The sequence below is a fragment of the Mytilus trossulus genome, chromosome 9 (genome assembly GCF_036588685.1).
Source record: "Mytilus trossulus isolate FHL-02 chromosome 9, PNRI_Mtr1.1.1.hap1, whole genome shotgun sequence".
NCBI lineage: Eukaryota > Metazoa > Mollusca > Bivalvia > Mytilida > Mytilidae > Mytilus > Mytilus trossulus.
The window spans coordinates 74,123,136-74,135,794 of record NC_086381.1 but is presented as its reverse complement, the minus strand read 5'-3'; the positions used below and the strand labels follow the sequence as shown (position 1 = coordinate 74,135,794).

Below are 12,659 nucleotides of genomic sequence, written 5' to 3'. Positions count from 1 at the left end.
GAGCATTGAAGGCAGAGTTTACACATGGGAAACTTTTATTCATTAATTACTATTTAGCAGTTCTGTCTGTCAATATAATATCAATATAAATACTGATTGAGTGATAGATGGTTATATGTGCTAGAACTTCTTATCACACATACAGGTACATATACATTTATACAGTTTTCATCTGCTAATAATGGACCCTCTTTGCTCTTCCATTCTCTGCTTCTTTGAATCATGTAATGAAATAATTTTATCTGTTTTCAGATCATTGCAGCAAACACTGAATGATTTAAAAGAATACCAGAGAAAACATGATATATTCCAGAGTCAGACTGAGAAGCTAATATCTGAACAGGTTACCAATGATGTTAAGTTAGACCAACATATCTCTTATGAGAACATGAAACTTAGGGAGTCAGCAGTGGAGATAGGTATAAGTTAAATCATAGATTTTTAAATAGTTCATGAACAAATGCATGTGTAGATTGATACTTTTTTTTTTACAAAATACATAAATGAGTCAAAAAAAAAATATATTGATTAATGATGGTTACCCAAAATATTGGATAATTCAATAAACCACACTAAAAAGTTTGTGATTAGGTCTAGTTTATGGTGAATGGCAAGTGGTAGGTCAACAATATTTGGTATGCATTTGTATAAGCATTGGAACATCTCATTTCCATGAAGATTATTTGGCTCTGCCCCCTCAGTCATGGTCTATTGACTTCAAAACATTTGCTTCTTTTACATGTAATAGTTTGTGTGATTAGGTCAGTTTATGGGGAACCACTAGTGTTAGGTGAATGATATTTGATATGCAGTTGTATAAGCATTGGCATATCTCGTTTCCATGGAGATAATTTGGCTCCGCTCCTTGGTCATGGTCTATTGACTTTGAATTTTTTCTAAGTTATCATGTATTAGTTTGTGATTAGGCTAGTTCAAGGGGAACCATTAGTGGTAGGCCAATGTTCATTGGTATTCAGTTGTATAAGCTTTGGCACATCTCATTTCCATGGAGAATATTTGGCCTTGCCTCTCAGTCACAGTCTAATGACTTTGAAACTTATCCTAGTTTACATGTATTAGTTTGTGATTAGATCAGTTTAAGATGAACTGTTTATGTTAGTCAATTTGATATTTGTTATGCAAATTTATTGGCTTTTGCAAGTATTGTTTCCATGGAGATTATATAGCCCCACCCCCTCTTCATGGTTCATTGACTTTGAAATTTTTACATAGTTTACAAGTTAATGTTTGTATTTAGATTTGGGAACGACTTATAATAAGTCAATGGTATTTGGTATGCAGTTGTATTAGCATTGGCACATTTCATTTACATGGAGATTGTTTGGCCATATAACTCCGTCATGATTCATTGACTTTGAATATTTGCATAACTTGTGTAAGATGTTAGAGTAATGCTATTTGGATTTCAACATCTGCATAATCAAAATTACAAAAAGGCAAGACATATCTCTGTGATAACAGTTTATTTTTTTATGAACCTCACCAAAAATCTGGTGCTCCTTGAGGGTAAGCAGATCTTTTTCCACATTTGGCACCTGTTGTGTTGCTCATCTTTTTTTAAGGCATCTGATTTTCAATTTTAACTACATTTTTCAGGAGAATACTGTCGGATGGTTGACAGAGATGGTAAACAGGTACTAATGTGTACATGGGGGAAGAAAGATACCTCCACGGTAGAATTAGATTTTGCCCCTTTCTTTGACGATTCCAAAAAAGAGGAAAAAAATCAGGTTTGTATTAAATGCTTTGAATAAGGATGTTGCTTGATGGACATGTTAGTGTTTGCTTTGCAGGATACAGTTATTTATAGTAGAGTTAAACACCTTTTGTGAACTGTATTTTGTTTTATCAATCTTTTGCCATTCCGCTGAACAAGATTTAAAGTGGTAGGGCTGAGTGGTTGAAATGCTGAAATGTTGAATTTCCCTAAAAACTAGAGTTTAATTTATGTGGAAAAGGAACAATCAATTTTTGGGAGTTGCTGAGTATAATAAGTAAAAAAGGTTACTTTATGAACTATGTAAAGAATTAACTACTGCATTCTATTTGTGCATATTGTGTTGGATCACTGTAACCTACTTTCAACCTAAGTGTTGTAATTTAAATATTTTGTACAAAACATTTTTTACTCTTTTTCTAGTATCACTTTTCAGCTCCTCTTTTAGACATTTGGGTAAATATGACCTATATTCCCTGCTTGAAGAACTCAAATATATTATTTTCTTGTGTTATATCAGATTTATGCTTGGATGGTCATTATAATTTAGGACAACTCTGGATGAAAACATCAAGTTATCTGACTGCAAGACAACTAAGTCTTCATATATGTTAAACATTCAATATATATTTATTATAACATAATCAATTTAAAAAAAACCGTATATTTCTTAAATTCTTTCTGTGATTATGAAATGTTATTGTAACATGCCATCCATTTTCTCAGAACTAGTATACATTATTATTTGGGGGCTAACTAAAACCCACCATTGGCTGTGGTGTTTTTGCTAGGTTTAAGACCCATTTGTGGACTTGGTTTTTTTCTGCTTTTTGGTTGGATTGCTGTCTCTTTGTCACATTCAAATTTCCTGTTCTCAATTTTTTGCTATATTTGCTCCTTTTTGACTTGAAAAATCTTCTTTTCCTATCATATATAGATATATATTTCAAAAGTTTTAAGAAAACAAACATATAACTGATTGTATATATGGCATCATGTACACCTATAAAGTTCTGTTTCTTTGTCTTTATAGTCTGTATTTTTCTGTAATGTGTTGACATGTATTTGATAATAGACAACACTGATTTCTAGCTAATTTGCATTTCACACATTAACAGAAAAAATAGGAAAACAATGTGTTCTAACATTGCCCTGAATGAAAAAAACCCCATTAGACTGACATAGTATATTAAAAAGCCATTTGAACATACATTAAACATTATCTGTTGTTAATCATGGCCAACATTTCGACTGAAAATTGATAATGGGCAAATATTTAAAATAAATCTGAAGAACTGTTTATCATTGTTTATAGAACGGTTGTAAAAATGGACAAACATAACAGTTGAAATTTCTTCTGAAATTTGAGAGTAATGAGTTTGGCCAAAATCTTTCTGTCACAAAGTGGCTAAATTATAATATTTGACTCCCCCAAAAAAATTAATTAAAAAAGTTCTATGTTGAGGGTTCTGGAATAGGAACAAACCATTTTGTTACTGTCACACTTTAAATTACTTGCATATTGACTTGATTCATAACAATAGACTTAATAGACGAAACACAAATCTGAATACTATAAATTCAGATATTTTTGTGTGCAATGGTTACTGTGCTGTTTGAACAAAGAACAAAAGTCAATGATTGATTTTAAAATTATAGGAAATGCTGCATGAAAAATAGTACAATGTATAAAAAATTAAAACATACATTTGTAGCATCAATTTTGGATTTTGCAGTATTTCAGTATTTATTAAAGCTTCGCCAAAAATGTCTGAAAAATCACCCACCTTTAAACAGTTCTCATGTATGTAATCTGACTTTGTTATTGACTTTATTTTTAGACAGCAGATATGCCTGCATCAGAGAAAAAGAAAGTAGACTATTCTAAACCCATCAGGGAACCATTTTACACCAAGGAGAAAATGATTGAGAAACCAAAGGTATGATGGGTATTTAAGTGCAGTAACCATAAAAATTTACCAGAGGTTAGAGCACTGACATCTGGATTTGGAGTTGCCCTAAGGGGAAACAGCTATGCATACAGTATGCTTTCAGCACTGACATGATTTAAATCACACATTTAAATTTTCATTTCATAAATTCATACATGGTACAAAAGATTATATTGTATCTGAGTTAAAAAAAAAACCAACTTGCTACACATAATTTGTATTTTAAAACACAGGAATATTGGTATAATTTGGGATTTGAACATTCCTGATGAGAGTATTGAACTTCTGATGCAACAGAGGTGTTGGTGGAAATTGATTATTAAATTTTGTGAAATTTGATTCAGCAAAAAAAGTGATCAATTGATATCAAAATATGAAAATTATTTGACAAATTTATGCATGGACCAATATAATATTATGTTAGAATGTGTATCTAATAACCCATTAACATATATTTAAAATAACTAATTTATTTTGGTTGAATGGCATATCCTATGTTTTCTGGAAAGGAAAAAGAACTTACAAATTCATAAAAACTGATAATTTGGTTAAAATCCTGAAGCTGTTAAAATGGCTAAATGAATAAAATACAGAAAAAAGAATAGTAAGCACTATAAAATTTGTTTATTAATAAAAATGTCCTTTATTTTCAGTTCCAGTTTGGTGATCCTGACGCTGAGAATGAATGGCCGTCTAGAGAAGAATGTGATACATATGTACAGAAAGTCCCTGATCCTAGAAATCTTAGCACTGTATATTTATCACCAGAAAATAAAGGATTTGAGTATGTATGAATGGAAGAGTTTGGTCTCTGATTTCTTTGGAACAAATGTCTTTGTTCTAGAAAGAAATACTTATACAGTTTGATTGGTTTATTTTCAATGACATTTATTTTTAAGGACAGATGATCATTGAATTGTGGTTAACTTATAATCAGCATATGATAGAACAATATAGAAATAGTAATATGATAACTGATGAGACAATTTGAAATAAAAAATCTCAGGAAAACACTTTTTAAATTTTTTTTTGGTTCAACATCACCTATATAAAACACGAAATTAGTATACCATAAAAAACTTATGAATTTGCAGTTCAGTTTTTAAGAATTCTAGTGTTGTGAACCTGATTAATGAAAATGTATTTCAAGATAACAATGTTCCTTCATGAAATAAAAACCAAACAAACAAACAAACATAACAAAATGGTGTGAGGTATGTATCAATGAGGTTGCAATTAAAAAAATGCAAAATAAAGGCATGTAGAGGTCAAAATACGTTTTACATTTTTTAAAAAACGAGTACAAATATACAATATATCTCAAGCATAGCACACTTCCATATCATTAGGTTAAGACCTGCAATTGACATTAAATTATCTTAAAAATCTAAAAATATGTGACTGCTAAGTTTGCTGAAAAATTATATGTAGATATATATGCATAATAAAAAGTTAAAAAAAAAAACTGAATTCTATATTATATTATTCTTTGTTTTTATAGGGTGAATGCACTTTTATCTGAAGCACAAAATATTCCTCCAGGAGAGGAGCACCCCTTGCCATGGTATCCACCTGTGTGTGTTCCTTTATTGGAGATTCCTGAGGGATCAATCACCACTTACGATCACATCCCAGCTGTCAGCAGAGAACAAAGAGTTAAAATGCCTCTCAAATTATTTGACAAGTTCCAAAAAAAGGTAGGAAATAAACTCATCATAGATACCAGGCCAAAATTTAGTATTTGGTTATTTTGTTAAGTTTTGCAGCTTTTTAGCAAAAATTACTTGTAAATTAGGTATGTATAAGACAATAAGTGCGAAAATTAAATGGTTTTAAAATAGTTGTACCTTTGCATTATCTGTTATAAAAAGAGAAAACATACCAAGGGGGCAATCATAAATACTTAGTCTAATAGAAACAGACAAAACCATGGCAAAAGATAAAAACAAAAAGCCAAACAACTGAACCCCACCGAATACCAGTGGGGTGAACTCAGTGTCTTTAAAATGGTGAAGTTTTTGCTCCACATCAATTTATTTCATTAAATTCCTTTTACACTGAGTAGGCTAAGCTCTCAGAGGTATGCAGAGGTATAGATTTAGCATTCTGGCATGGATGAAATTTACAAATATGATTTCTTTGTTGAAAGTTGAAGCATATGGTTCAACTGAATTTATTACTAAATGCAGTTTAAATAAAATGCCAATATTGAGGTCAAAATATAGCACTAAGGGTTTTATAGAATGAACATGCTCTAGTTCACAATGCTAGCTACATCATCACTATTTACTGTATAAGTTCATGGTCATGCTTAACATGCTTTTCTCTTCAAAAAATGTTAAAATAATTTTTTTTTACACGTATTTCATAAAAAGGTCACATTATAAATATGTTTAATCACAGATCTTCTTTTTATTTTTTCAGAGGTTAATTAACCATGTTCCTGACAGAATTTTAACAGCAGAGGAAGTTGGACAAAGATTACTGACTGCATTGAAAGAGGTAAATTAATATGAAACTATAGTGATTGTGGAGCCTCAATTGTGTGAATAGATGTTATCAATTTCAGTAATGTGCAATAGCAAAGGCTAGTTCATTTCATTGAATTAGGGTGGGGGTGGGGTGAAGGAATAACAGTTTTATTGATTTATTAAAAGTACAGCCCAGCTGTGAACCTGAGTAAAAATATAAAAAAAAATAAAAGATAAGACAAGCAATGGTCCCCAAACATTGGTTTGAAAAGTAACATTTTAGCAGCTTAATAAGAGTTTGAGGTGAGAAATACCTACTACACAAATGCATGCACTTTTATTGTATTTAGGGACAATTTTTCTCTGAATGAATTTTAAAGTTGGTTAAGTATCAATAGATGTTTTATGGAAAATTACTTGAAAGAGATGTGGGGTATACACCAATGAGACATAATTTAAAAAACAGAAGTGCAGTTTACTCGTACGGAATTTGATCTAGAATTATTTATTAAGACATTTATAAAATGTATATTGTTTTTTTTCAACAGAAAATTGGGCCAGAATGGATCCTTTACAATGTTGCTGGGTTGTATTGGCGTGTTATTGGTAACAATTACCACGGGATAGAATGTTTTAGACGATCGTTGTATTTTGTACAGCCACAGTACAAAGATGTCCCACTCGTTAACCTGGCTAATATTCTATACATGTGGGGAAAGTTTGAAGATGGTGTCAAAATTATGAAAGATGCTTTGGCAATTAATGATCTGGAGGTAATAATACAATACTGTGGATTCATTTATTTTCGTGGGTACCAATTTTTGTGGATTGCAGAATATTTGCCTATTCGTGGATATGTAATTTTGTGGTTTTGCCAAAGACTGTATACAACCTTATAGACAATTTGTAATTCGTTGAACATTTGAATTCATAGTTAACCTGTACCAACAAAAACCACGAAAATTGCTATCCAATGAATAAGGATGAATCTATAATATGCTACAAAATATTTACAGTGTTATACTCTGAATAAAATTTTCCTTGGTATAAATTTTTTCCATTTTGTGGATATTTGATATCTTGGTTTTGCCAACTTCTGCATTTTAAGAGTATCAAAAAATTTATATTGCCTTGAAACATTTGAAATCCACAGAACTGAAAGTTTTATTCAATCAATGAAAATTGGTAGCTATGAAAATAAATAGATTGGCAATAAGAGGATAAGCACATTCTAATTTCAAAATGAAGTGGATGTCACCATCTCCAGTCATGAAAAAATGTAAAAAAGGGAAAAATTTAGTTTCATTGATCCCTAATTCTCAGGAGTTTTCCCCGTTCCACACTTCTTTATCAAATCCTAGATCTGTGCTTGTTACCATCTGTTTAAATTTGATAATGTTCGTCTCTGCCCATGAAGTGAAGTGAAGTGAATTGCTTTTGTGTAGAGTAAATTTTACAATTTGTAAACTCAAACCTGTGAAAACAGTTTTAATTTGGCCTTTTTCTGGTCCACCGTTTTGATCATTCTTTTAGATCAAGTTTATACGAGGGATATAATCAAAATTTGATTCATGCTACATCAATTAATCAATTCTTCTATATTTCAGCCTGATTCTCACTTTTTGTACGGAAATTTATTATGGGTGACAAAGAATTACACAGGCGCTGTCAAACATTATGAGAAGACAATAGACATAGAACCTGAGCACCAGGAGGCTTTCAATGCTCTCAGAGCTATCAAATGTTACCTCAAATATCATCATTCCGCCCAGAGTGCCGCCCCTGCTGAGATGTCTCAACCCAACCTACCAAACTGTCCACAGAGGGCTCAGAACAAAGGCCAGGATACGGAAAGTAGAGTTATCTGTAAAAATGTAAGTGGGGCCGAGCACAAACTGTGTGTCTTATGTTTAACTTTGGTTCTGCTCTATTTCACAAACACAATGTATGTTTCAATCTTCTTAATCAGACTCATTAATCATCATTTAATGTAAAAAAAAAAAGAATTGTAGGACAATTAGATCAAAGTATCTACAAAATTAGAACAAAAAATTGCACATCAAATATAACATGTATAACATCAAAAGTATAAAAAAAACACAAAATTTTTAAACAAAACTAATAAAAAATGTCAAAATCACTACAAAAATATCACTGAAACTAAGACCAAAGTTACTAGGAAGAGAAAGCATCAGAACTTTCTCATACTCCCTTTTTGATTCTAAAGGAGAAATTACTTTGACAAATAAACAATCTTTTTGTCAGCTGAAAATATATGAACTAAATTAATATACGAATCGGAGTACACACATGTATAAACACACACATATGACCTCATTTATTTTATTGTCTTATTAAAAATGTCTACAAGGAAAGAACAGTTTACTTCCCATTTATCATGGAGGTCAATATTCAGGTGTTGAACAGGCAAAGATATATATCTTTAATATTGTCAACAAATTATTTGCAAAATATATCTTTTTTGGAAGAAATTTCATTTCAAGACTGGTATTTTTCACCAACTCTATATTTAAAAACGGTAAGGAGTAGTTTTCACTGAAAAACTGACGACTAAGATTGGTCATAAGTTAGAATACTGAATTGTTCATGACTTACAATCGTTCTTAGTCTTTAGTTTTTTTTTTAATAAATCTGACTCCAGATTTTTATTTGAAGAGTTGCTGCATTATGTTATTATTATCTTTAAAAGAAATTTGTTACATATTTTAAGAACTGTTTGGAATATTATAATATAACTATCAAATAAAAGGATCCATTTTTTTCTTAGATGATTACAGGCGTTGAGAGTGTAAGTTTGTTATAGTAATTGGCAACAGTTTGAGGATCAGCTTTTTCTGTACTCAAGAAGTCGCTTCTTTTACACTGTGTTTAAATATACCATTGACAAGTGATTATCTGATCACAGAACAGTGCATAGATTTGTTTTTCACACCTCATTTTCAGAGTAAGATTGAAGTGGTTTCCTTGTTATTAACTATCAGGTATAAACCAAAGAGACACCAACCCAACTCGACAGCAAACCAACAAAAAATTATCTTCAGGTCATTATACTGTCATTGGTCAGGCTGAAATCAAACGGAAAATTATGAATATAAAAGATACCATTTGCAGTGTCAAAATTTTTATATAAACGATTCCAATATGATGTTCTTTCCTCGCTTTGGAAACAATTAAGACATGATTTCATTTAGAATTAAACGGGCTGCTTTTGATTAAGGTTACAATTGAAATTGCAACGTCAATTGTATTTTAATCAACACTGGAGATAAAAATTGACATTTGTGTTGGTATTGCTTGCTTCTAAATGAAATCAAATCATTTTAAAAGTAAGTTTACATGTATCTGTATATATTTTATCATGAAACAGTTCATTTTCTATAACGTTTTGGCTTCATCAAATCAAAATAGCTGCCATTTATGAGTCAGTATTTGATTATAGAGCCAGCTTGTACAATCTTGCTTTGAGAATGAGTAGTTCAAAGTAAAAACTAGCTATGAAGGTCTTTATACAAATCTCAATGGCATTTTTAGATTTGGTGTAAATGAATAGTTCAGTTAACCAATTGAAAATTATAGATATTTCAATATTGTTATGTTGAATAGTATTTGAAGACTGAAATCAGGCAAACAGATTTTTTCCCTCCAAAGTCAGGCCTAATATTCTACATGTAAATTTAAGTTAAGATGAAACTAACATGATTTAATTTTTTTTATTTCACTCAATATTTTCCTAAAATATTAATAAATTACTATTTGTGTTGTATTCATATGTTGAAACCCCACCTTTTTTTATGATTGGATAGGGTATATAGTTGGAATCCCCCTCCCTTTTATCCTGGATTAGAACCCCCTTTTAACAAAATGGCCATACATGAGATTTATAAAGTTGCCTGTAGAAAAGAGTTGATGAATATCATCATTTAAACATAACATTAAAATTGTATGTGCAAGTAATTTTTGATTTAAATGAAGTGTTTGAAATTTTTCTTGAATTATCCTTTCACATCAGATAGATTCCCAGGAAAACTGACAAAAAATTCATTAAAGACGGAGTTCATAATAGAACATTTTGCCTGTGCATAACTCTTGACAGGGTTCACAGTTCATGTGCTTGCTTTTCAGGTTCACACAAGACCTGAAAAGGTTCAGGTAAAAATTACACATCAAATATCTAAGCATTTATGTACTTTCCAATAAGTCATTGTCTGCATCTTAAATAGAAGGGGACATGACTTATTGAAAAGTGCTATAGTGGGAGAAAAATAGCTTTTTCATAACTTTTGTTTATATTTTGGCGCTAAAACATAGATTTGCTGATCTTTACATTTAAAAGAAAAAGTTTCCTTATCACAAGGATCTATATATATAAAAGAAGATGTGGTATGATTGCCAATGAGAAAACTCTCCACACGAGACTAAATGACACAGAAATTAACAACTATAGGTCACCATACGGCCTTCAACAATGAACAAAGCCCATACCCTATAGTTTGTATTGTTGACACTAATATCAAAATAGAACAGATATATGATAGGATTGCCAATGTAACAACTATTTACCAGATAGCAAATGACATAGATGTAAGCAGTGTAAGGCCACAATACCTATGCTGATTTAATCTGCAGATTATCTAAAGTTGAGATTGTCAGTAGCCTATAGATTACTTAAATATTTTTTTCTGTGAAATTAAAAAAAAACCATAGGAATATTTCTTTCTGATGAATATTATTTGTTGATTGAATTGAAGTATAGAGTACTTGCTTATTGTGGGATTAGCTTATGATATATATCATGTATTTAGCTTTCCAGATGTAATGGATGTTCCTGGTTGCCAATAGCTTTACCCTGGGATTTTTCCTTAGGAAATCTGTTTTTAGAAATATGATCTTGTCTTCCAAGTTCCAAACTGGTGAAAGTTTTCCATATTAATGTGTCATGCAGGCTTAACTGTGGTGCTGAAACCCTTGCTGATTTTTAATGGTCAAATTGTATGCAGGTCTATCAAAAGATAACACATCCATCTCTATATAGAAAGATATTGATTTTTTCAGGAGAATGGTGAAGAAAAATGTGTTATTGAAACACGGAGCCGTAGCAAGTCTGACTGTAATGGCCATTGTACTCAAACATGTACAGTTACACCAATCAAACTAGATAGTTGTACAGGAGATATAACTATTGACCAACCGTCAGGTAAGTAGGTACAAAAACTTGTACAGATATTTCTGAATATTTCAAATGAATCAAGAGGAATACATTTTTTCTTCTTCAATTTTCAGTTACATTTTTATGAGCTACAGTTGTATGCAAAATTTTACCAAAATCTGTGACTTACAATAATAAGATGTGGTATGATTGCTAATGAGGGAACTTTCCACAAGAGACCTAGTGACGCAGAAATAAGCTGGAAATAGCCCACTTACTGTAATTTGACCTTAAATTTAAAAACCATTGGATTTAGATGAATGATCGATTGTTAGTTGCTTATAATAATTTTCTACAGAGTTTTGTATTTAACAATGTTTATTTTCTTCAGTTTCAGATACCCAATGTTCCCAGAAAGGACCAAACCAACCATACCCTAATTCAGAGGAGCCTGTTTGTATGTGTCAATGTTTTTCTATTATGCAGTGGACTCAGCATTGCTCAGCATAGCTGTTACTTGTATTATCTTGTCATTTGCATAATCCTGTTTATTGCATAATGCTATGAATTACATAATCTTTTTAATTATGTAATCTTGTTAATTTAATAGTCATATTATTTGTATAATCATGGTAATTGTGAAATTACATTAAGTCCTGTTTAGATTTGAATTAAGAAATTTACATTTGTCAAAATTAGTTTTTAAAAATAGATTCATGGCATGAAAATATCTGAAAAATAATTGAATGTATAATAATGTGTAAAATGCCAGTACTTTTTTTTTTATTGAATAATAAAGAGTGATTGAGAAATTCAGATCAGTTTATCTTGATGAAATATTTATTTCAAGCATTATATACTATTCTAAATTTTCATGATACAGAGTTTGTAAATATTGGCATAAGGGAATGAGCTCAGATAACCCAAATCATCTCACTGAATTTTTATCTTTTAGTTTCAGCGGATTTCAGCAGTAAACTTGATGAAGTCAGTGATCACTATATGAAGCAAGGTCTTTGTGAAGGAGAGGAATGTAGTCAGTTGAGAGTTCAGGTAATAACATTGAACTTTGTGACCTTTGACAGCTTTTGATATTTCTGTATGAAGTTAAATGTTTGTTTCCTGGCAGTAATTTGTATGAACACTGGTTTGTAATTTCCTTTAATTTTGAATCTATATACTTCACTAAGCACAGGATCTCATTTAGAAGTGGAAGAAAAAAGTTTGTTAATGTACAATTTCACATTTTTGAGGATACATCAAGTTTAAATCATCAATCATGTTGATTTTTTTCTCACTTATTTTTGTTCTGACTCTTAAGAATTACTTTG

At 30.9% G+C, this 12,659-nt stretch overlaps 1 protein-coding gene across 3 annotated transcripts in view; it reads left to right on the top strand.

Annotated features, from left to right (window-relative positions):
* Positions 1-12,659, top strand: part of LOC134683404 (tetratricopeptide repeat protein 17-like) — a 46,850-nt gene that overhangs the window by 13,883 nt on the left and 20,308 nt on the right. For 2 of the 3 annotated variants that reach the window (XM_063542687.1, XM_063542686.1), the window contains exons 9-20: positions 253-419; positions 1,618-1,751; positions 2,162-2,194; positions 3,580-3,678; positions 4,344-4,474; positions 5,192-5,387; positions 6,115-6,192; positions 6,710-6,934; positions 7,769-8,035; positions 11,235-11,376; positions 11,720-11,785; positions 12,284-12,381. In XM_063542687.1, the coding sequence (XP_063398757.1) occupies positions 253-419; positions 1,618-1,751; positions 2,162-2,194; positions 3,580-3,678; positions 4,344-4,474; positions 5,192-5,387; positions 6,115-6,192; positions 6,710-6,934; positions 7,769-8,035; positions 11,235-11,376; positions 11,720-11,785; positions 12,284-12,381 (1,636 nt within the window). Of the gene's footprint in view, positions 1-252; positions 420-1,617; positions 1,752-2,161; positions 2,195-3,579; positions 3,679-4,343; positions 4,475-5,191; positions 5,388-6,114; positions 6,193-6,709; positions 6,935-7,768; positions 8,036-8,949; positions 8,971-11,234; positions 11,377-11,719; positions 11,786-12,283; positions 12,382-12,659 lie in introns of all 3 variants that reach the window. The other variant, XM_063542685.1, reaches the window with a different exon arrangement.